The sequence below is a fragment of the Cariama cristata genome, unplaced genomic scaffold (genome assembly GCF_000690535.1).
Source record: "Cariama cristata isolate BGI_N322 unplaced genomic scaffold, ASM69053v1 scaffold15861, whole genome shotgun sequence".
Classification (NCBI taxonomy): domain Eukaryota; kingdom Metazoa; phylum Chordata; class Aves; order Cariamiformes; family Cariamidae; genus Cariama; species Cariama cristata.
In genome coordinates, this window is record NW_009600005.1 from 113290 (window position 1) to 138949 (window position 25660).

The following is a 25660-nucleotide window of genomic DNA, read 5'->3' on the forward strand; positions in this document are numbered from 1 at the left end:
GAGACGTCTGTCAGCTGAGGGCTGGAGATGCCTCTGGAGTCAGCTTTGTAACTGAGGCAGACTTTCTTCCAGTAAGGGTGGATGAAGGCATAGAAAAGGCAGTGTGGTTTTTTTACCATCTGTGTGTCTTAATTCAGATGTTTTTCAGATTGACTGGCACAGTTGGGAGTGGTATTTCCAAGCCAACAACCTGTATTCAAGTAAACACAGTTGCTTACCGATTTTGATACGTTAACCATAACTGCAAGGTAGCTTCAGGGAGGAGACGGTGTCTCTTCCAGAGTATTACATCTTACAAATTGTAATCATAAAATTAAGTTTGGAACAGGTTTGTAAAATGTGTTAATGTCTCTGCCACATTTCTTTTTAGGGTGTAACTGCTACTGAAGTAAAGATTTCAAGAAGGTCTGATGACAACAAAAGAAAGCTTTGCCGTGACGGCAGGATCTATAGTTGTCCCTTATGGGCATGTGATTGGAAATGAGAAGTGGAGAGGATCAGAGATAGCCCAAAGGCTACAAGGTAAGCATTCCCCTCTATCACCCAGTATTAAGATGGGCTGGAATATGCTTTACTCTGTGCCTGACTGGTCCCATATTTGTGGTACAGCCTATGTTAGCAGGCTGAAAATTCCTATTTGTCTGTCATGTATCTACATGATCAATTCTGTCATGTTTTCATAGTTGCTGAGCACTGTAGAGAAGAAGCAGAAGTATCTGCTTCTTGGGAACCACAGCAGTGGGACTATTGTGAACATGCATCTCCACTGAAGTTCCTTGAATTTACATGCATACTGGGACTGCTATCATATGTTGGCACAGCAAACTAAATTAATATGATCCTTACAGAACAGTATGTGATCCTTTTGTTCAAGTCCAGAGTTTACTGAGAAGCTATAGCACTTTGAAATCTGTAGTTTGGAAGTGCTATTCATTGGCATTATTAAAGGTATCACACAGTACTTTGGATTGCTTGTACCAGTTTTGCTTAAAGACAAGAATGGCTTTTAAAGAATATTAAGTTCATTGTCAAGTCACTAGGATTATTGACACTTTAGGAAGGTTGTGCTGTGAAGTAATTATTAGTATATTTTTAACTACTGTACTTTTAACAATCTCACCTTAAGGGAAAATTAGACTCGTCTTTGAAGATGGCTTGGGACTTGTGGATTTTCATCTTTCAAACAGAACTTGCATTTTATATATTTCTGAAGCAGATTTGGTTGCAGGGGATGAATTCAAACGAAGATTGGTTCGGTTTAGAAATGTAAGTACTACATAAAGAGTAAAGGAAGAATTATCGATTGGTATTTGTTTATTCCGTGCTTCTGAAAACATTCTTCTTGTGTTATTGTTAAATTTCAGTGGAGCTAAACTTTTGTGATAATTGCCACCTGAAAACTGAAAAATTACACAGCTGTGTAATAATGCAGTATTAAGCCTCAGTCCTGTTGCTGCAACTTCTATTCTTCCTCTGATTTGCTTTCAGGCAGCTCATACTTGACAGAAGTTTTCTCTCTGTTGCATTGCATCAGCTTATCATTAACAAGGTCTTTTCTTCTTTTTTCCTTTCAATACAGGCCAGCAGTCTTGGGGGAATTGTAATTGTAGAGAAAACCCAGATAAGTGACCAGTATTTCTTAGCAGTACAAAAGCTTGTTGTGCTAGAACTTGAAATGGTGTTGCTTCCTGTGGCAAATCAAGGAGAAGCTTCCCAACTTATCATTCAGCTAGTAAGTTTTTATGTTAGTGGACAAACATTTATTAAAATATGGGATATGAGGAGAATTACCTGTTTTCCTACAATCATCACTCATTTCAGAAAGAACACCTGAGATCATAAAGGAATGCAACGTATTTTGTTATTTGAATGTAAAGAATATCCTGCAAAAGTAATACGGTAGTATAGCTCAGTGGAAGGAGGGCTCATTTGGGAACAAAACAAAAAAGTTAAGGAATATGATACTGGATTTTTTTTTTTTAGTGTGATCTTGCACTGAGGTGCCACTGGAGAGCATTAGGCAAGCCTCACTTAAGTTCTCTGTCAAAATCGACTTGAGATTTTGCTTTGTCTTGGGCTGGGGAAACTGTGTTCTTAAGTTGTTTCTCTTTTCCTTTATCCTTTTTCTGATTGCATCAAAAAGGTGACAAAATCATTGTTTTAATTCATGGTTGGTATTAAGAAACGGTTGGTTTCCTAGTGAGACTTTGTGGATCTGCATCAAAACCCTTAATAAGGGTGCACAGTTAAGGAGGGAGATTGTTTTTAACACTTCCTAGTGATGGCATTGAACTTTCTTGAGATGGAGGAAACTGTTTTAAAAACCAAAAGCAGAGCTCCAGCAGAGGGCACTCAGTGTCACGTATGGTTTTGTTTTCCTTCAGGTCCGTGAGCAAAGTAAGGATCACAACAGTAACCCCTTTCTTCGTAAACAGTGCTCTCAGCTGGCAGAGCCATCAGTGTTTCGGACTGTGCAACAAATTCCAGGAGTTGGGAAAACAAAAGCTCTGCTTTTACTGCAACAGTTTGGAAGCATCCACCGGCTTTGTAATGCATCAGTCAAAGAGCTTGAGCTAGTAGTTGGACAAACAGTAGCACAACAAATTTACACTTTTTTATGTTCCTGACATGCATGTGTAGCGCAGTTTTGGAAAACAAAGACTTTTTGTTTGATTCTTGTGAATTCTAAAATAAACAGTATAAAACTATATTTTGTTTTTAATAATCACATACTATGGTAACTTCTATAATCCTGGTAACAACTGGAGGGTGTTGACTAATTGTTTAGATATTACTCTGCTGCTGCTTCTTTACAGCTGTTCTGCTCATGTATATTGAGCTGTGAAAATTGCCTGGAAAGAAAGCTGTAAAGTGTTTTGCATCTATCTTGTACAAAAAACCTGAGAAAACGCTGTCGTCTTTAGCATCCACAGAAAAAAAATGGAAAACTAATTTGCTTGCTTACTTTTGTCTTCCAGAAATAAACACCTTGTTAATATGCGGGTGGTGTTCTCTTCTCAGTAACTGGCAATGGGAGTTACAGCGCTTTAAAAAAAGTTAGCATACATTGCTTTATAGTAGTATCTTTGATTTATAACTTTTTGGACTTCCTTTGGAAAGTCCTACTGGAATACCTCTTTGACTTTACACTTAATTCTCTGGTTCCTTTTTCAGTTCACAGGGTGTTACCAAATTTATTCCCCTGTATCTAATATCCAAAATCTTGGTTAATTCATGTTGTGCTTTTGAATATAGGTTGGGATAATAATCATCAGTTACAATATGTTTTGACATATCAGCTATAATGTATTAATTATAATATCAGTTATGCTACAAAGAAAATAATATGGGAAGCTTTGATCAAAATCCATAATTCAACCTGTTCTTCCAGTATTAATCACGTTATTTGTAAAGAGGATTGCTTTTCCTGACAATCTTGCATTTAATTTTAAATTATATTCTTATCCTATTTAGTAGGGGTCAAATTGCCTTTCGCCTTATGTACCTAAGGAGGTATGTGAAAAGCTTCTTTCATACTACTTGGGTTTTGGATCAGAGCAGGAAAGCAGCTGAGTGAGTAGGATTTTCAACTCCCTTTTGTAAACTACAGAGAAGTGAGTAACAGAACCTTGGCACCTCTGTAACCAATATCTCATCCACTGGTTAGCGTGGACAGTAGATAGACCTTTTACTTATGTTGATTCTGTACTTGGGATGAAAATACACTTATTTGGGCATAAGTATTTAATTTACTGAGTAATAAATTATCAGCATTTCCAGAACTACAGAGCAAGATACTACTTTCTTAGAACTAGGAAATGCTTAAACGTCCTCATAAATCTGTTTTAGATGTTATTCTCTCTTCTCTCAGACTGTCACTTTGATATGGAGACCGGGTTTCACACCTAAAGGTATGTGGCTATTGATGTTGCAAGGCAGATACCTGTTTACTACTTCAAATGGCCATCTGCTCAGTGCATTAAATAAAGTTCAATTAAAGTAGTAACAATTAGTATTAATGGAGTTATAGGCTGAACTACTAATCTACTGCAAACCTTTATTTTTAGGGCTTTATAGTAGCCCTATACATCCTTGTGGATAGAAACTTGTTACAAGTATTCCTGTGGTCACTTGCTGTGAAATTAGCATTTGCCTGAAGTTAGCTGTTGGCTACCACTCGGTATAGAATAAGTCTTTTGTTAGTTGACAGAAAATAATAAGTATGTATTTCTATGGCAGTCAAGAAGCCCAAATTTTGACTTTAATTCAAGGGAGGGGGGAGGCTTAAATAATAAAAGACCCCCACTCCAACCTTTCCCCAAGGACTAGTGAGTGTGATGATATGAATGGAAAGGCAGTTAATCATGCAGCTAAGGAGGAAGATACTTGCAGGAAGATTAGCATAGTGGACTAAGAGAAATGAAGAGCTGGAAGGGTGATTCATGTGACTTTGCTGATTAGCTGGAGAGTAATTTTAGCCATACATGCAAGGTAAATCTGTGTGGAATATTGTATGGCAGGGTCTTGTGTTATCAGTATATGACTGCTGCTGCGTGTGTGTCTAAGAAGTGCTACTCCAACTACACACGAAGAATAACTACTAAGGATAGGTGAGTCATAAGTAATTTACAACTTTTTTTTTATGTAACCTTCATAGAGAAACTCTAGAAATACGTTAACACTCTTGTAAGGAAGCAAGTTTTAGATTGTAAGTTCCTGTATTATACAATATAAAGTTTTAAGAAAGAACAGTTTCTTAGATCTTTGTAAGCAACATTACAGAAACATGCAAGAGGTATGCCAGCAGTAAATAGTGAAAACTTGTAAATTATGATGTATTGTCCAAGCTGCAGCAGAATCAAAGAACTACTACTAAATGACAGCATGTGATTTTTATTGTTAAATAAGTGTCATCAACATATTTACACCTATTACATAAGAAACTAAAAATAAACAACTTAAAAGTTTACACCCAGACACAAACTTTCCTGTTGTTTTGAGTATCAAACAGCATATATCTACTCTGTAGATGGCAATGTTAACTAACACTACAGTGTTAGCAATTTTCAATTAATTTCAGAAAACAGAAGAATCTCAAAGGTTTGTTGCTCACAGTTTGTTTGCAGGTTTTTTGTCTCCCTCCTTAATATATATATCCAGTACTTGCTCATTAATTGTTCCAAGGTGTGGGAGGAGGACTTTATATATATTGGTTTGGTTGTTTTGTTTTGTTTTTTTACTTGGTGTGATAGTAAATAAATAGTCTGCCGCTTAAGACTCACAAGCACTTCTTTTCTCATTTTAAAGCATCACCACAATTTATGTACTCTTGATCAATACACTGGAATATGTCAGTTTTAAGATTTGTTCCACAGCTATCAATTTTATCAAGACTAATGAGATACAAGTCTTATGGTAAGTAGATGAAATAATTTCAAGTTTGGAATAAAGCTTGCTTCAACAGTTGAATCAACAGGCTTTTAAAATGGAACCTAGATCACAAAGAGAGCAGAGTAAAAGCCTTTTGTAGTTCAAAAGATCTTTTGACTTCTAAGCCTTCTAATTCTCTTCCAGAATTAAATTAACTATTCAGTAGAATATACATAGTACTCTCAGAAAGAGAATGTCTATGCATAAAAAACACAACTATATGACACTGCCCCTTGGCACAAGGCTAGTTTCTCTGAATAATGTTACTCTCTCTTGCCTGTGGTTTGTTAAGATAATCCTTTAAAGTAATGTTAACTGATTTATTATTGACTCTACTTTTAGAGCAAAATCATCCTTGAATGTGTCCACTATTGTTTCACATGTAATAAATAAGTCCCATCTATCATAGTTATAAAAAAAGTCATGATACTGTATTTTGAAATTCCAAAGGAATCCAGTCCTCATGTAAGCAATTTTATTATCTACATCTTGTTATTGCATACCTCCTAAACCACTTCATTCTAACCTTCAAATACTTAGGTTTTACAGTTTTTGCCAGCCTCTGACCTTCATAGTGGCTCAATACACAGTAAATGAAGTCAATGGCATTTGTCTGAATTTATACACATATATATATAAAGATAAAGTTGATCAATTTTTTATATACATTCAAAAGAAAAATGTCGTGCTAACAGATCCTTCTGAAAGATTCAGTACAATGAACTTTCTGTATTCAGAAGTGTGAATGGAGATATCTTCTTCTTAATCTGAGAACTTCCAGCCACAGCTGAAGGAAGGCAGAGGGTGCTTGCAGCTTTCTGTCTATTTTTAGTTCCCCAACTTAGAAAAGGCAGTTTCAGTGGGGCTTTCTTGGTCTGATCAATCTTCTCCTCCTCCATGGCTAAACAGATTAAGGAGTATGTCTTCTGCATTCCCACAGAATAAGTTGCACTCTTACTATGCTATAGGAAAAAGAGAAGCATTATAAGAATCAGTCACCCAAAATGGGTCAAAATTTTGCAGATAACAAAAGGTTACTGTGCTAATAGTTTTCCAAAGCAGACAAAAGCAAGCTTTCTGTGCTAATGACATACTAACTGAACACAAGGCCCTTCAGAGCACTATGATTCTGGTATTTTGCCCATGTAAACTCCAAGGTACACTATGCAAAGCATAAAGGGACTTGCGAATCTTTTCCATGGGTTGTGTTATAGCTAGCATTTACTGGCTTCTAGCATAACTATACTAACATCTCTACAAAGCTTAAGTATGTAGTTCTTGCACAGATCTCTGAAGGGGAGTCTTTTTGCTGTCTTTGGACAGGTTCCATGTTGATTGCAACTATGACAAGAGCTACTGTAGGACACTTTTGTGATGCCCGAAAGGCACAGCCTTCTCTGTCTTATCTTAGCTGTGCCCTGAAGCAATCTGATTACATTCTAGCCTTTTGTTTCCAGTAGCACTGTGGAATGGCAGGTGTGCAATTCCTTATTTTCAATAAGGAAAATCAACTACTTCAACAGAACGAGAAAAATCTAACAGCAGTAAGAGCACCTTGATCACTTCTAAGGCAACAATACTTCAGTGCCTGAGCTTGCCAGGGAATGTCAGAAGCATGAAACAGTGAATTTAGCTGAACTACAAGTTCTCTCACACTACAAACAAGTTTAAGTTATTTAGAGCTTAACATTTTTTAATCTTGTGATCATTTTTCCTTAGTCTAAGGCGGCTGCTACAGCAGTTTAGTAACTGACTAGACAGCTAAAGTCCACCAAAATAAAAAAATACATACATTAATCCGTGATCTAATACAAAATTCACGGATCATTTATGTTAACAGTGCATAGAAAATAAGCATGCCGTCTTGGATATTCTATAGCATTCCATTATTGTTTCATTGTGGCTTTTCCAATGCTGAACAGGGTAATATTTTCATCCTCTGGGATGATTTGGGGGGAAAATAAAATATGCCCTGGAATTTATAATGCAATTAATCTAAGCAGCTTGACTACAAAAGAACCTACCACCCAACCACTCTTATGCACACAGACTGTTCTTTAGCTTACTAACTCATGATGATTTAAACAGACTGTTAAAGTTGAACACATGCCTGAATGCTTTATATATTCACTAGTGGAGTGGGATATCTGACTACATGAAAGTAAACATTAATCAGGGACTGAAGCCAGGAAGTCAAAAAAATTCTCACATATCCAATCTGCAAAACATATTTGCCTCATTACATACCATAGATGCCGCTGTATCCTGGCAACTGATAACCTCAATCTCAATGGGCTGCTCTCCCACGCTTTTGAATTTTTCCAGCACCTCATTCACTCCACGCCACTTGCAATCCATGCCACCAACTGAAACAATGTAGTCACCTTCTTTTAGGCCCATCGACTGTCAAAAAATTTTGCACATGTTAGTATCTGGAATTATAAAGATGCATAGAATATTATTGTCATCACAGAGTATCTGCCTTAAAGGCATTTCCCTCTTAGATGCTATAAAACCACTGTCTAGCCAGACACATGGAACTAACCTGTGTATATGTAACAAAGAAACATGCAACTTTTTCAAGTACACAAGTTACCTATCTGAGTTACTATTGATAAATGTGATTCTGGCATACTCAAATGTTGGCTCTTTTTATGTCCTTTTCACTTTTCTCCTTAAGTAAGTGAAAGCTGTTTTTTGCTACTCTATTGTACCCCATGAGATATTTTCTCCAGTTTTTACTTCTATTTCTTCAGTATTTTTATTTGTACTTCTGTGGTTGCTTCTGCCCTTCCTACAGCTGAACTGTGCTCATCACTGCATGCTGCTTTATCCCTTTGTTTCCCCCCCCCCCCAAAGAACAACATATTAGAAGCCGATAATATATTCTTTCCCCTCTTTTTCTTTGGGCACATGCTACCTTGCCTTCCCTTCCTGATCCTCATCCTCATTGTTGTTGCTACTTTCTAAAGTCTTTTCCCCATCTAATTTGGGAAGCTAGAAGGGATATAGTATTTGCTTTTATTATTTGGGACTTTTTATCTATTAAGTGTGAACAAGAAGAAATCAACTCTAGTTTAATGTGATGTCAGGGGTACGGATACTCTTAACATCTAAGGTGTATATAGCACTGAAAATGTGTTCAAATTATATGAATTGACTATACTGATGTATAGTAGAACTCAACAAATACTCCATACACCAGTATAAACAAGCTAAAAATTTACATTCAAAAGATTGTAATGCTACAGTCCAGAGATAAATTGTTAATATTGCACCAATGTACTTACTGCTGCAGCACAAACTGGATCAAGACAATAAATCTGTACTGGTGAACCTCCTTTAAGACTGAATCCTAGCTCTCCTGCTTCATGGTGGATGCGAATGGTACGTGGAGCCGTCCATCTCTGCTTGGCCGAGAACACTGTCAGTGGGCCCTGGAGGTAACATAGCAGCAGGCACATTATGGTTTACTGTCATGCATAAGTAAGCATTTCTAATTTTTTTACGTTACAATGCTTTAAGCTCATTTTATGTAGGTTTTACTCAGGTTAACTTCCAGCTACTTCCATTAAAATGGAACAGTGAGATTTATCCCAGAAGTTTAAGATGTCCCCTGAAGTGCTCAGCCCTACTTCATAACTGTTCAGGTGATGCTTCAGCCAGAGTGAGATGACAGCAACTGCCAAGTTGTTCTGAGATCTCTGTTAAGGTGTGCAGAATCCTCTGGTTGCAGCAGGCTGTAAGGTCCTATATTACTCCATTTTAGAGGAGATAAATTGATTCATGAAATGTTGCATATTCTGATCCTAACCACAACTCCCAATTCCCTTTGCCTACTGATACACACAGAGCCAGCCACCTGAAAGACTGGCTTTGAGGCATGCAACATTACGCATTACGCATGCCTATCTCCAAGTACTATGTGTTTCTCCCTGCCTTTAAGTTGTATGCAATTACCTATTGAAAATTCATGGGATGTTGATGAAGGTTATCAAGAATGAATGCTGTGCAAATCCATATACAAATGGCACTTTGATTCTTTGCTAGTCTCAAGTTGACTTCTACCTCTGAAGCTAGGAGTGATCTCTCTCCAATAACTTCTGAAGACCCCCAGTTACTACAGGATCATTTCTTCAGGCTAAAATACTTGGGTTCCTTTCCTCACGTTAGAGTGAATTTATACTTGCTAGCAAAGTGACGGAGGTTGGTCAGCATTAGCATGTTACGTACCAGCCTGTGAAAGAAGTCTTTAACTTTCACCTTGGAAAACTGAGGAGCAATTGTTTCTATTTTATACTCCGTTTTAGCTAAAACAAAAAGAAAAACAAATTATTTTTCTCTTAAGTATTCATTATAAGACATACAAATTTATTTTTCTTGCATTCCAAGCTAGATAGAAATTTCTCCTAAATTCTTACCAGGCTGTAGAAAAACTCCTTTTTGTGGAAATTTGTAAGACAAATATCTGATTCACCTTAAAAATATCTTCAGAGCTGATAGTATCAATACAGAAAATTTAAAACAATCCATCCAAACAAAACTACACTATTCTCCTCTTCAATTTATTTTTCTTTGAGAAATATTTAAAACCAGCACTCATTCTTTCCCAGTGCTTCCAAAGAGGAAAGACTTGGATGAGCTGGACTAAGGCAGGAAGAACCAATAGAAGTCAAATTAACAACTTAGACCAGTGTAAGAGATGTGCTGCAAGAGAGAGTTATGAGTTTTCCCCTGTATGATTTTAGCTTTTAAAGTTTCCCCAATTTTTCTAGCTCACAAGATAGCCACCAAAAAAAGCTGAATTTTAAATAATAACCATTGTTATCTACCCCAGAAAATGATGTGGCCAGAGACAGAAACACCGTAAAGCAGCTGTAACAAAATTCATTTGTCTGTGATTGAGGAAATGTGTAAGGAATCTAAGCTCAAATGTGCAGTATATAACTTGTACATTATTTATATTATGTATGGATGCATATTATATATGGATACATATATATAAAATAAAGGCACATCCCCATGAAAGCATACACATGTATGGTTAGATACCCTTTATTTCCATCTGAGTACACTTACAAAGGATATCTGGAGCCTGGATTAGACTGAGAAAGTCATCTTCCGTCTCTTGCTGAGCATATTTGAGAAGTGAGCGCTTATGTGCAGCCATTAGAACCTCCTGAAGAACATCAATGTTTCGAAGCTTTTTGCATAGACCACAGACTCTTAGAGCTTCTTCATGGTAAACAATGGCTTTGCGTAAATGTGCTTTCCCTGAAAAAAATTAGAAACTGTTGGTTGTCATCTGTAGACAATAAATACAAGGTAATTTTTAAATAGTATCTAGTAGCTGTGTGAAACTGGCAGTTACCTAATTGTTTTCTCTGAACTTTGTCCTTTAAAATGGTGAGAACCATCAGTCCTTCAGGCATGTAGTCATACAACTGGGACAAGGCTTTCTCCTGCTGGTCTTCATCATCACTGGACTGCACTATAATAATTGATATAGAACGTTAACCATTACGCATCTCTTGGTGCTCTGTTCCTTTAGGTGTATTGTTGTGTAGTTACTACTACCTGCTCTTCAAATGCAGTCAAATATTTGTACACATATATATTGATAGGAATTTCAAGTTTTTAAGACTTTTATCAGTTTTATAATCTGCAATATGCAAGTAATAATTATATGCCAGAACATAGTGACAAAAATTGAACAATTTATTAGCATGTAATGTATATAACATTTCTTTTGTTTCTGCAAAAGTTAGTTTATTGAACTTGCACATTCTTCTGTAAAGGACAAAAGAGCATGGCCTGATATCTGAACAGGAAAATGGCCACAGATTAACATATATTGAAACTCCAAAGTTCCTGGCTCCTAATCTTATTCACAGACCAAATTATAACTGTTTATGTGTTTATTATCGTTATTTGTATGAATATATAGAAAATGTATGATTCTTACATTCATGGTCACACAGAATGGTGGCAATGAAGTAATGCGCCAGAGCTTTGTAATGGTCTGACTTTATTTGTGCCAGTTTAGACCAGGAATAGGGGATATTCTCTTTCACTGGTTCCTGATTCATTGCAGTGTTAACCAGCATGTACACCTCTCCCACCTAAAATAAAGCACAGAATTGAAATATGAGAATTTAACATTAGTTATTAGGAGCTCAAGTAAGGGATATTGTATTCAACCTTAAGATAACTTCATGTGCATCACATCAAAGGAGGGGAGAGTTAGAAAGGCTTGTAAATAAGTTTTGAGAAAATATGAAATTCCATCTCTGATTTTTCCCTGACAAGAAAAGTACATCAATTTTGTACAAGAACAGATGGACTAAGTCAGTCAATCTATATGGCTTCAGAGTTCAATAAAAAGACCATATAATAAATGGTTTTTAATTTACAAATAAATCTCATTGGGTTAATTCAGCTGAGAAAAAGGGTGAAGCATATTACTTATACAGTACGTTTGAGCTTCACTTCTGAAGCTGTGTAGGCATACCTAGCCTTAAGTTTGTGTGGTCTAGTTAAAACTGGGCTACTATCCTTTATGCAGAGGAAATAAAATAGCTTTTCAAGCAGTGAATGCTGCTTCAATGGATCAAACAACTCCAACTGACAGAATCCAAAAATCTTGCCCTTGCGGGAATCAATCCTACAAATAAGTCAGGGTGGCTTTATAGGGTCAGTAGGAAAGGTTTTGCCCATTTAGCTAGTATGGAAGCAATTATATATCTGCTACTCTGAAATGGCTCAGAAAGGATATGCGTATCTTGTTGGCATACCCAGTCTTTGATGTCATCAACCTCCATCAAGTGTGAACACTACCTTCTGGAGCACAGCCTGCTTCCCCATTTTTCAGGCAAGTCCCGAGACAGCTCTGCAGCTACCAACCTGACTGCTCATCAGTGTCCTTCCCCCAGTTACAATTTAGTTATTCTTTTGCACTTAAGCTTTCTAGGTTTTCATAACCTCCCACTGCTGGGAAATAAGACAGGCTGTGTTCAGTACTTAACAGAGAACTACACAAACAACCCTGTCCTTTTGTATGTTGTTCTGTGGACAAGATCAGTACTGTTTGAAAGAGCAAAATCATAAATAGCGTGTAAAAAACCTTTGGCAAGTTCACTACCCAAGTGTTCCAGCATGTTTCTATTCAATTTCATGAATTATGAATTAAAAAAAAATCATAACAGTTCTAAAATAATTATATTTAAATTGCAGCTATTCACATTTTAATCTTCTGAAAGGTTGTGATTCTCATTGTAGCTTGTAAGCTGTCCCTTGTTACTTTTGTTTTTCCGTAATGGTTGTAATAGCTAGGTTTAATAAATTCTGTTAATATTACTAGAGGCTGTAGCTAGTAACACAGCACTGTAAACAGTTACTTTTAAAGACCAAATTTTAAGTCTCATATTTTACCTTGGCAACTTCCTGTGTCATTTTCACTAGCGTAAAAAACTCATTGCGTATTCCAGGAAGACCAATCTGCTCAAAAACACACTCCTGAGCTTGCGCAAGCATCATTTTTACTAGTACATTCAGCATAGCTGGGCTCATATCATAACTTGGTGTGTGAGTAAAGGTCTCCTTTAAGTAGCTTAGGACTCCTGAAATTACAAAAACGTTCTGTCAGCATTACAGAGAGAAACAAGTGAACTTAATTCTAGCATGTACCATAATAATTAAGATTGAAAGCATACTTCCTGGTATTGCACTACAGCAATCTGAAGGGATTCTTAGTACACATGAAATTAAACTGACCTACAGGTTTTGCTTTGCATTCCCATCAAACATCTCCAGGCACAGTTCTCAAAATCACAGTTCACAGGAACAACAGAAGTTGCAAGTTTTAAGGGCAATACCTTCAGATTTGCTTACAACTGTTCTTGTGATTGACCATAAAGCTGTGCTGAACTGAATGTGACTTGTATATGGGAGTGGCAGGCTAGAGCTTATACATACGACAAGAAAAAGAGATCTCTGCAACTATAAGGAGGTGACAGCAGAACCCAAAACACAAACATATAAACTTAATTAATTATGAATCTCCTTTTCAGATGCTGCTAAGTGCATTGTGTGTCCCAATGAAAGCTAGTTCCATCCCTGTAAGTAACCTAGAACAGTATATTTAATAGGGTAAAATTAGATTTGGCTTTAAGTATCTGGTTCCACCAACAGATTAATCTTTTCTATCATTTATCAAATTAAAAACAAGCACTAACTGTAGTGCAAATATTAAGTAACAGTTTCACAGATGGAAGCATAACCTTCAGCATGCACGTAAGCCAACTGGTTTAGTGAGTTCTAATAATCTGCTAATTGCTGATAACACTACAAAAGTGTAACGATAAGACTAAAGCTAAGTGTCTACAGCTTCTGTAATCTTACTTCTTGCCACTACATTCAGTTCTGGCCATGTTGTGCTGTGTTTTCCTTCTACCAGTTTCTGAGATTTTTCATTTTCTGTGTTACACTTGTATCTTTCAACTTATTAATATGCCCTTACACAAATTTGAATTATGGCCATCTCTGCCTTTTTGCACTAAAAAAAAAACAACACCCCAAACTTGCCAGGCACATCCCAAGTACTGACAGAGTGCCCTACTGAAAGGGACTGAAAGTAGAGGGGAGGGAAAAAAGTTTTTTTTTTTCATTCTCAACATATTTCTGCTTATACGGTAAGCATATACACACCAAGAGCTTTGTTGAGGATAAACTCTGTGCAACATTTTCCATTCAGCACAGAGAAACAGTTAATACATGCTCTATATCATGTCTCCACCAACATAATGAACAGTGTTACGGAGCCATGCACAGGTACAATGAAATGCCTCCTGAGCACATTGCTTTGGGGCCCTGCAAAGGTACTGTGGTAGCAAATAATGCATTTCAATTTGTGAATTAATTCTGTTCTGTAAATACATTGAAGTGAAAAGCAGTGACTTTTTTTAATTTGCAAAATGGAAGGAGCCGCAGCAAAATGGTGAAATTTCTCAAGTATTGAAATTTTTTTAGATGAAATACAAAGGTTGAAAAACAATTTATTTAATAAATGCATGAAGAAATACTATCAAATTTTTTTGATAGCTGTGTATTCAAAAGAGGGGTTTTATGACAATCCAACTCTATGGTCCACAGTTTTTAGGTGATAAAGCTATCCATACAGTGGAAACCAATAGCCACAGATGGTTCGTGCAGAAATAAATCTTACAGTACATATTAAATTCCATAGGTCATGTCTTTAAGCATTATCTGTAGCACAGATTACATTTATAAAAATTTAGAAAATCTACTTGGAAAAAAAACCAAACCAAAAGCTTCTATAACACGTTAGTTCAAGGGATATGATACTCTTTATTTGTATTTTTCCTGGCTTGGGACAGAGATTGATTGATTATTTTGAACCTGTTTGCCTTTGGAATCTATGGAAAATATGTAGTCAACTTCCAATGAATTGCAAATTTCACCAGAGAACACAGTAAGATGAATTTTGAAGAGACCATATGGAAAACTAGGTTTTAAGCCCTTTATCAACCCTTTAAATTGTTTCTTGTACAGATTTTTTACACCGGTGTAATATCACTGAGGTAAAAGCAGCTATGTTGGTGAAACAAAATGAACAATGAAGGAGTTAATGTTAGGGCTGTTACTCAAGAACTTTGAACTGCGGTTTGTTAATCATTAACCGCAGTATTCACTGTCTTTATCTGCGTGTTCAGACTACAGTTCCAGGTTTTAAATTAAAGCTTCATTTCTTCACTAGGCTCCTTGAATTTCCCTATTCCTCCTTTTTTGTGTAATGAAGTCAGTGGGAAATGCAGAAATCTGCAGGATATCAGGATGAGATTAGGAACATTTGCATAAAGACCTTCCCAGCATTTTAAAATGTGTACCTGCAGCTCTCTGAAAAGCATCAACAGCATTTTCAAGTCCAGCCTGGGTCTGACGATTGCATCTTGTTCCAATCTGGGTGTAGAGGGCTCCAATGTTGAATAAAATACTAGCTTTTTCAAGCAACAGATTTTGCTGACACACTGGGACACCTGTGAAGGAATCATACCTTGGGAAACAAATATTAGAAGAAGTATTAAGATTAGTATACTCCATTGAAACAACAGGTATTTTCATTTTGTTTTTCCAAAAGAGCAGTGGAATTCTTAATAATTGTTCTGCTACAGTGAAAATGAAGGTGAATAGAAAAACCATTGTGTAATGCAAGGACAATGTAGATGCTGCAAGCCAGAGATTGGCTTGATTTGAGGCTTGGTTTTCAGCAGGTTTTACAGCAGTGCCTCCATAAGCATATTATATCTAACTCAAAAGTGCCTATAAAACATCACAGAGGCTGAGAGTGTGCTGGGGAAGTATCCATATGTGCTGCTACGTTCTTGTACTTAGATGTTGCCAAAGATCAACTATTGGCATTGTCAGATCCTCTATAGCTTGTATTTTAAAGTTTGTATTTGCAGTTATGACTAGAAGTTTAACAGTTACTCTTGGCTGCATGGTAATCATCTTTTTTTCATCATAAAAAGAAAAATTCTGAATTCAGAGTCAAACTTTGCTCATAGATGTAGTAAACACTCCACTATAATAACTTAGGTCGCCCCTCCTCTCTTCTGGTGCAAACGGTGGTCTTAACAAATTGAAGGAGGGGAATTAAGGTCTAACTCATTCCTCATCTGCTTCATGCCAAGTTTCAGAGTCCAGGAAATAGCTGCAGTTGTCCAAAATGAAGATTATTTTCTCTCTTTTTGCCTTGTGCTAACCTGTAGTCCAAATCATAATCTAGCCAATGGCTTCACTTTAAGCATGAAAAGGAGGTACTGTATTCAGGTTTACTATTAATGCTAAAAAAAAGAAAAAATTTACAACACACACTGCAGTGAGTAGTGGGGGGGAAACATACTGACATACTTCAAATTAAACGGAAGACAGTTAATGATTAACAGTGTTCTGGGGGAAAAAAAAAAAAAAGACAAAGACAAACATGAACTACACACTTACCATGTAAATAAAACTCCCATGTGCCTGGTGGGTGGGAAAAATCTGTTTTCTACATAACCAAGTTGAAGGAAATAGCTTATCAACATCTCAATGCCAGCTTCATCTCGGCTAGGAGTGCGGCAGGCCTTAAAATACAATAGATTAAAATAAAGTGTATTCTGTTGAGTTACAGGGTGAATACTGAAACACCAAGGATGAAGCTCTACTTCCTTTTGACTTCTGAGTATCATAGAAATGTTTGGAATTTGAGAACGGTAAGCTTAAGGCCATATGGATGCATTCCAAATAAGAGGTTTTCATCTGCACAGAAGTAGCATGTAACCTTTAAGGAAGCAGAGAGGATCTGTTGGGCAAGTCTCAGAGTTAATTAAAGAAAGATTGTAGGTTTTTTATGAAAGCTACAGAGAAAGTTTATGTTTCTAGTATAATACAGGAAACAAACAATAGTTAGAAATAACCATCGTTCTACTACAATATTTTGCCAGATGAATTCACTTCACCACTCTTCCTGCTAAATTTAAAATACTTTAAAGTAAAAAAAGTATGTAAGACAAATTAGATTTACAAGATTTACAAAGTTGTGTCAATAGCTCAATCACTTTGCATAACGTCATCCTTTTCTTCACTTGTTTTTTACTCAGATTGTAAAGCTCTTGGACAATGGAGATTCGTGTTCCGTATCTCAGAAATAAAGCCAATAAGAATATGGTAAGTTATAAGTAGTAGTGGCATATTCTGATTCTATGCAAATATTATTATTTACAACTGTAGATTAAAAGACCTCATGGTATGCCATACTTGAACTTACTTGTCTCAGATCCATGAGATCTGCTATTTCGTCTTCATACTCAGAACTGTCTTCACTATAATGTTCCAGAATAAAGTCCTAAAAAAAAAAGTAAAAACCTGGAATATCTAAAATTAATCTAAACTATTCATTATTGTTTTCTGCAGTTGCAAACAGTACAAAATTGATTCAGTTGCAATTTGCATGGAGTCTACTCCCTTCCAGTCAATAGCACAGTAACATATAGCAACAAGGCTACAAAAAGACAATAGAACTAACAATTTCATTTGATATCCGAGACAAGACATTTCAGTCTGATGTAAAGGAACCAAACACCTATTACATCAACTCCATTGGGTTTTAAAACAACACCACTTAGTAGTTTTGAAAGGGACAAATGAACCCTGTTAGCTAAAATAACAAGGGAATCAACTGACCATAAAAACTTGTTAACAGAAAGACTGCCAAATTCTTGTCAGCTATATTAGGACAATTCCACTTAAATTAACCAAACTGCAATGGCATAAAGTTGTACCATAATCTGACCATGGAGATTAACCTACAGAAGTAAAAGCAGGGACAAACGCTACAGTGATATAAGATGGTTTACCATGAGATAAAGTCTACATTGCACAATACACAGTAGTCCAAAAAAATACAGAAGGTGGCTCAAATAGCCAGCAAAGTATATTTGCCAACAGACAAGCAGTGTTAACACTGCAACACTGCTTCACAACTGAGCTAGCTTGGTTAATGCAAGTTGGAGTATCCCTGTGTTATGCTGAGTAAAACCTTCATTACTACTTTCACACTTAAAGTATTAATCAATAGTATTACTGGAACCAAAAACTGTACAAGGAATTTTTATTCTCTTTAGTTTAACTCTACTGTCTCCAAAGTGGGATTTCTTGTAACATCTTCTGACTCTTTGTCCTAGCTAGATACGAGCAACGACCCAAATAATTGGTGGTTAAATTTTAATATATTGTGATCTCAGTTTTAGGGCAAATAAAACAAAAAATAATTTGTATGTAATTACTTCTGCTTCTTTAAACAAATCTGAAATGGAAGTTATTTCTGTTAACTATTCATTCTGAAATGTGTCTCTGAAATTTACCTTGAGGGGGACTGTGAAGTCTACTTCTTTGGTTTCCTTCAGGCCAAGAGGTACCAAGGGAATGCTGAAAGTCTCTCTGTGGGAGAAAAAAAGAAAGAAAAAAAAAAAAGATTCAGAAATACTTCTTTTCTGTTTGTCTGTTGATAAGATGATTACCTTTGTTTCATTTGATGACAGGAAGTTTGTATGCTGATGGATGTTCAGGTAAAAGATACATAGTTTATAGCAGTTCCTTTCTGCCCAAGAAAGTCTGCTTAATGGCCTGTGACTCCTCAAGAAGAGAGGGAAGAAAGCTACTTGCCTGCGCTTTTTTTTTTTCTTCATTTGAGCCTATTCTTTCCTTCAATGAAAGAAAAAGGAGACTCTCAAAGGCTGGCTTACTGAAATTTAGCTCAACCTTTATACACCTGGACAAGTTCTATGGACAGAAAACAGCTCCACAGCTGCTAGATCTGCCACGGTAAGAACTACGGTAATTATCAGTAGTTATCATCAGTATTTGACATGCTGCCAGTGGTTTCATATCTAGAAGTGATGTGTGACTAACACAGGGAAAAGCAGGGCCAAAGCATATCAACTTTAACAGTGAAAGGGCTAAGAGCAGGAAGTCTGAGACCTAGTTTCTAGACAATGCTAGGTGTTAACCTCTAAACAAGTCAACCTCTAAAATATCAAAGGGCAATAAGGATGAGAACTGCGACTTAAAAACTTCTGATCCTCAAGAGAATACACATCTGTATCAAAGACTTAAACCCAGATCATATTAGTAAACAACATTAATTCATAATAGTCTTATTAGCTAAAGAGCACCATCTATCCCTCAAAAGCTACATATATTGCTCTTCCACTAAGTATATTACCTAATTATAAAAAAGAAAGATCAGAATTGCTTCCAGATACATAGTTTATTTAGAGTAGGTTTAACAGATCAGTATTGGGCAATTATAAGATTTATCAATTATTTCTGTTTTTCCTGAAAAAAACTAATTGACTGTCTAATCATGGTTTAGAGTGTTCCATTACCAACTACAAAATCCCACAGGTGTGATTCATTTATTGTTTTATCAGCAAAGCCAGCAAAATCACTTTCTTACTGGTGAAAATTCCATCTCAGGAAGGTGGGAGTAGGAATGCAGCTTCCTCAGTAGAAGAAGAGTCCTTAAACTAGTTGGCATGATCCAAAAATGATTCTGCTAGCTTGAAAAGGACTTCCAGGATACAGAGCCAAAACACCACTGCAGGTAGTGCAAATGATCTGATTTCTGGTGAGGCTTTTAGAGGAAACCATACTTTTACAACAGATTATATCCAGACTTTTTCCCCAAAAGGAAGTGAGACACATGCAAAAGAAATCCTAACTTACTGGTTTAATGAATTCTAGTACCACCCACAGTCCCTGTAGACACCAGCATTTGTCATTCAAAGGAACTGAATTTCTATTTTTTAAGTTTCTAAGGTGCCACACCCACAGAGTCAACATCATAGGGACATTGAACAGTTAGGGAGGTGATCCTGGATTTCCAGAACTGAGTAGAAATAGCGTCATGCTTCTCAATCCAGCTGAGATGCGTGCAAGTCATGGGAAGGCCAACCCTTCAGCCTGGTGTAACACAATACAGTGTAACCCAGCAATGTGGGTGTGACTTGTTGATGTCTATATGCACAATAGTAACAACTATATGCAACTATTAATAGCTATTTGCTATTAAAGGCTGGACAGCAGTTACAGAGGGAGTGAGTTATTTTAGCTGATGGAACATAAAAAGCATTTAGAGCTTAGAATGAACAGCATCAGAAAGGTAGAACACCATGCAAAACAGATTGGGGAAGTAGGATCAGGACAGAATAAAAAGCATACTACTGTCCAGCCGCAAGGCTTTTACCTGCCTTGGGACTTGACCTACTGTTCACCCTTCATTGAGAATCCAAATATTCTTTAGCTACAAGAAGGAATAGTACTTCTGGCGTCTTGCTTTCATTTCCACAGCCATAACTATCATACTGCTCTCTATGCTCACATGCATCTCTGAAGACTGGTAAAATCTTGAATAAAAAAACATTTTCGCATCAAATAGTTGTCACAGTTTGCCATGGGGGTGGAGAGCAGGAACTTTAGCTCAAGTTTCTTTTTGAGAAAAACAAAACACGGATATTTTGCATCAGGTCAGCATTCAGTTGAAAGATACCCCACTGGAAATGAGCTTAGTCCCTCTACACTAAGAATTACTTGTAGTCCACCTGGGAGAATAGTGCTAAGAGGGACCCAAAATTATACTCCTCTCATATGAAGCGCTTCAATTTCTGTCTTGAGCTGCTCATGTTAATCAAATAGTAAACGTTTAGTTTTAGGAGAAACAAGACATCTAACTGATACAGAAATCATTGCAGTATTCAGGCAATGAATAATCTTTAACTTTCAAGTTTTATCTTTGAGGAATCCATTGCAATTTGAAGTTTAGCGTGCTCTTTAAAGTTGGAAAAATATCTTGGAAAAATTCCAACTTCATCTACTAAAAATTTCTCTGTTTTACCCAGATAATTTATGGATTTCTATCACTGAAGTGCACACCTTAAAGATTACCCCAAGTCTGCTTTGAACTCCAAATCAGTGTTGTACTTCTATTCTCCACCTAAAGAGAGGACTGTCATATGCACTGCATTTGAGAACAGATATTATATCAGTAGGTTTGCTCACTCCAGAATGCACTGAACCAATTAGCCATTCTAGTACTGGAAATTCTGCTAGGTGCCATGTGTCTCACCATACAGCCCCAAGAGCTTTCAATTCTCACAATACCCTCCTCCACAAAGGAACTCATATCTAAGGATTAGTGGTACATACCTTTCCCAAGTGAAAGACAAATATGCAGACTAACCCTTAGTCAACAAATCTACCATCAAGTATGTTCTCTTCCTATCAAACTCTCTATTCTTTCACGTAGTTATTGTCCAGCATTCACATTCACCTAGAACAATTTTCTTTCCAAGGGTAAACAGAAGATCTGTTAATAATTGAGTAACTTAGCTTTATACTTACTCTGTATTTTGATAAACTTCTACTGAGATATTAAGTCCTTCCAGTTCCTCCTTTAAGATCTGCAGGTCTGAGTTTACGAAACTCAGTTCCAGTAGTACCTGCTCTCGTACTTTGTTGTTGGTGGTTGCTCTGCAGAAAGGAAGAGACGTATAATTCTTTTATTGCTGAGGAAAAGGTTTCGTACATAAGCTTGGTTGACCCCCTTGCTAGCATTCTTGGCATTTTAAAGATTTTTTAAAATCTCCTTAAGAGATGATACAAGACCTCACACTTCAGAATTTATTCAGTTTTTCTGTCAAGATAGAGCCTGGTATAGTTTCCAGATAACCATGCAGACACACAGAAGGCTTGCTATGTGCTATATTTTTTTATGTGATTAAGGGTCAGGCTTATTTTCAGATACGTTAATCAACAAAACTAAAGCACCTTAAAACAGAATCACTATCCTCTTTTCAGATTATGTGACCTTTTCCTAGAAGAAGATATGAGGCTGGAGGTGGGGGGATTCAGGAGATATTTTTTAAAAAAATACTTTCCACTTCACAAATTGAATAATGATCTGTAGAGACTTCTGATCTTAAGAATAAAATAAAACAACCTGCCCGTAAAACTTTTGCTACAGAATTTTTTACAATCAAATATACAGGTAGGAAGATATTTCTTATTCATACAATACAATTTTCTCTATAATTTTATTTTGTCGGATGCAGGACTAGGGAAGTGATCATCCCCCTGTACTTGGCACTGGCGTGGCCACACCTTGAGTACTGTGTCCAGTTCTGGGCCCCGCACTTCAAGGACATGGAGGTGCTGCAGCAAGTCCAGAGAAGGGCAGCAAAGCTGATGAAGGGCCTAGAGGGTAAGTCATATGAGAGGCAGCTGAGGGAACTGGGGTTGTTTAGCCTGGAGAAGAGGAGGCTGCGGGGAGACCTGATCACTCTTTACAACAACCTGAAAGGAGGTTGTAGTAAAGTTGGGGCTGGCCTCTTCTCCCAGGCAACTCATGACAGGACAAGAGGGCATAGTCTGAAACTGTGCCACAGGAAGTTCAGGCTAGAAATGAGGAGGCATTTCTTCACAGAAAGGGTCATTAGGCATTGGAATGGGCTGCCCAGGGAGGTGGTGGAGTCACCATCCCTGGAGGTGTTCAAGAAAAAACTGGACATGGCACTTAGTGCCACGGTCTAGTTGACATGGCGTTGTTAGGGCAAAGGTTGGACTTGATGATCCCAGAGGCCTCTTCCAACCAAACCGATTCTGTGAAATAAGATCTTTTTTGTTTGCGTGTTTCCTTTGCCATTTATATATTTACATGACAACACATTTTGCGCTGCTAGCATAGTGGATGTTAGTATTTAGCTCCCCAGAGCATTTCTGTGCGATTTCTTATTGGTGTATTTGAGGATATTATACCACTATTTCTAATCCAATTCTCTCTACAGTATTACTGTTTTCAAGAGACTTAAACTGTTACCTATAACCACAGGTATGAGTTTAAGATAAAAGGCCTTGATCCATATCCAAGCTTAAGAGATTGTACCCCTATATTAGAGAGTCCAAATCATTAGACAATAACAAACTTATTTTAAGTTTGCAGCTTACCTTTATTTTAATATAAAATTGACCTTCATAAGTATTTATGAACAATGCTGTCATATACCTAGGCTCCATTTGGAACAATCCTCCAGTTTTATGGAACACTTTGGTGAAGAACTAGTTATTCCGAGGCTAAAATTCTAAGCTTGTACTTCATATTATAAATATGCATTATCTATGAATTTTCTACACTGTACTTCATTGAATACCTGAGATCGCTGAAGTTAAGCGATGTTAACATCTGCTGCCCGCATAAGCCAAACTGGACACAAATATAGGGTGGAGTGAATCTTCCTTGACAAAGGCGGCACCATACAGATAACTGGGCGAGCTTTCATGGTAGCAGCAATTTAATTACGATGTTATTAAGGCTCCATGTTTGGTCCAGCTTACTGTCCTCCACAGGAGGGAGTCTAACATCTTTTTCAGAAACCCTAACATTCCACCCAGGTGAACTTCTCTAATATGGCTATATTGCTCTCAACGTCCATGCCAATTTAGAGTTAATTTGATTACTTGTTCATGTTTTTGCATTGTAGACATACTTTGTAATGACAAACAGCAAAAGACAGCAACAGGAGGAATGTGATATCCACGTAACTCTACTCTGAATTTAATTTTAACTGAGAACTTCCAGAACAAAAGAAAATGAAAAAGAGAGAGTGACTTTCAGAAGTTCTAAAAACAAAAGTCTTTGCACTATATGGATCATTCGTTTCAAGCCTAGCATTTACTTTCAGTCAAAGGTAAAGAAACCTGCATTTCCAGTTTTTTCTCAAGTCCTATTGCAGGAGGCTCCTCGTGGACAGCAATTGGTTTGCTTCTTTTAGAACTTGAAGAAATGCAAATAGAATCTGAAAGCATAAAGACTGTTTGTTTATGTTTTCCTTTAGAAGACTGTAAATTTTCTAGTCATGTGGCCTATCTAGTGGTCATGTTACTTTTAAAATTGCTTCCTTCAAAGAACTAGCAAGTTTAAAGTCTAATAGGTATAAATTCATTTTAGGTTTTTAATAACTTAGAAATAAGTCTGATCCTCTACTCTTCAAACAGGTTTAGTTCCCACTCTTGTCACAGCAGCTTCAGTATTTCAGCAGTTAATATTGGTATCAGGAGCCGAACTTTAGGACATCTTTAGGTTGAATCTTAGAGTAACCAGTGTTCACATTAGATATTACTCATCTCTTTAGCCTTTCCAAAACACTACCAAGTTGACATGCAGAAACATCTACTGACTGAACAGCGTTCAGTTTCAAAAGCAGATACAAGAATTTTGCTATGCATACAAAAGGTAGCAAAAGACCCCAAGTCTTACTCCTTAAATCAGTCACCAGAAAACAAAGAAAAACAGTCAGTCACAGAGGCTAAAACTACATAAGCTTTGGACCTAGCAACTCTCTTGCCAAAAGTGGAGATAAAGGCAGGTGACAGGCAAAGGGCAACCTATCAATTAATGGCAAGGTTAAGAAAAGTGAATTTATCCAAGCATTTTCACTTCTCTAAGGGAAGCTATTGACGAGAATTTTGTTCTTGGAGACCCCTTGTTGCTCTAGTTGCAGAGAAACAGACACTATAGGAGACTATTGCAGATGAGTATTGGGGAAATTTCCAGTTCTTCTCTGTAACAGAGGGATGGATTGTTGAAAAGCTACAGGACTGTTTGCCAAGCAGTTAATAGCCTCAAGACAGGGTCAACATAAGGCTATTCCTATGGGGACAGCCACATAAGAAACTGTGTCTTAAAAAAAATTTGGTGGACAAACTATAACAGATGAAGGGCAAAGTCTCTTCCAGTTACTTCAAATTGTAGGAGAATTTGGTGGCAACTGTAACCCAGCTCAAATTAGATGTGTGCTACCCTGCTACTCCGATATCACTGCTACATGGAATAAATAAGGCAACTGATGGTCCTTTCCACTGTGGAGCACAAATCTAAAGGATCTTGGAAAAAGCAACAGCATAGTGACAATACCTTTATTTGATTTAAGGTGTAAAAAGGACTCATTACAATATTCAGCAAGGTTCACTTACCATTATCACTAGCAATAAAGCTGATCAAACAGAGCAACATAAGATAGTCTAACATTCAACTCATTTGCTACAACATAGCAACTTTGAAAGTGCACTTTATAGTGGATAATGACTCTACAGAGCTACAGCATTAAAAAAAAAAAAAACAAAAACAACTTCAGGGAGATTCACAAAGCATCCAGCAGTAATTTATGCAGCATGTTAAGGGAGCAGTTAGGCAAACTGGGAAAAAGCAACAGATAAGAGACTTTTTAAAAATTTAAAAAATAAAAAATTTTGTTGCTCAGCCAAGAGAGCTAGGAAGTCGTAACACATACCTTAAAAGATTTTCAGCACCAGCTCTCATTCTTACTGCCTTTAAGATCTGTTGGTTCAGGACAGCTCTTTGATTTTGCAGTTTGCTTCGACCAGTCTCAGCAAGAGGATTACATCCCTAGAATTAAGGAAACAAGTTTTTTTGTTGCTGTTAGAAGATACTGAAAAGGGAATAACACTGAATTTGAATGAACTTTAATGGCCTGGGTTCAATTGTATGAATACAAATTAACTACATTGACCACAATGATGAATGACTGACAGTGTTTCTTTCCTCCAACTTGGTCATTAAAAGCAAAAGAGACATACCAAAGTATTTCACATCAAA

General features: G+C 36.8%; 2 protein-coding genes across 2 annotated transcripts; one reads left to right on the plus strand and one right to left on the minus strand.

Moving 5' to 3' along the window:
- Positions 1-410: 410 nt before the first annotated feature.
- On the plus strand, positions 411-2627 carry LOC104169072 (chromosome unknown open reading frame, human C19orf40). The gene is made up of 4 exons (XM_009709883.1): positions 411-522; positions 1127-1266; positions 1580-1732; positions 2385-2627. The coding sequence occupies exons 1-4, from the start codon at positions 411-413 to the stop codon at positions 2625-2627; spliced, it is 648 nt and encodes a 215-aa protein (XP_009708185.1).
- Positions 2628-6140: 3513 nt separating this feature from the next.
- Positions 6141-25450, minus strand: RHPN2 (rhophilin, Rho GTPase binding protein 2; the record flags this gene model as incomplete). Its single annotated transcript, XM_009709884.1, has 14 exons — positions 6141-6392; positions 7678-7833; positions 8721-8867; positions 9664-9740; positions 10510-10704; positions 10802-10921; positions 11396-11552; positions 12862-13049; positions 15336-15502; positions 16450-16574; positions 17258-17335; positions 18354-18429; positions 21391-21519; positions 25335-25450. Coding segments are annotated over 14 exons (1983 nt in total), but the record flags the coding sequence as incomplete, so codon positions are not given.
- Positions 25451-25660: the final 210 nt, after the last annotated feature.

Bases quoted from the DNA above. Each gene is read 5' to 3' on its own strand.
- LOC104169072 (XM_009709883.1), top strand. From the start codon at position 411: ATGACAACAAAAGAAAGCTTTGCCGTGACGGCAGGATCTATAGTTGTC. The intron at 1,267-1,579 runs GTAAGTACTACA...CTTTCAATACAG, and splicing joins GATTGGTTCGGTTTAGAAAT to GCCAGCAGTCTTGGGGGAAT. The intron at 1,733-2,384 runs GTAAGTTTTTAT...GTTTTCCTTCAG, and splicing joins CCCAACTTATCATTCAGCTA to GTCCGTGAGCAAAGTAAGGA.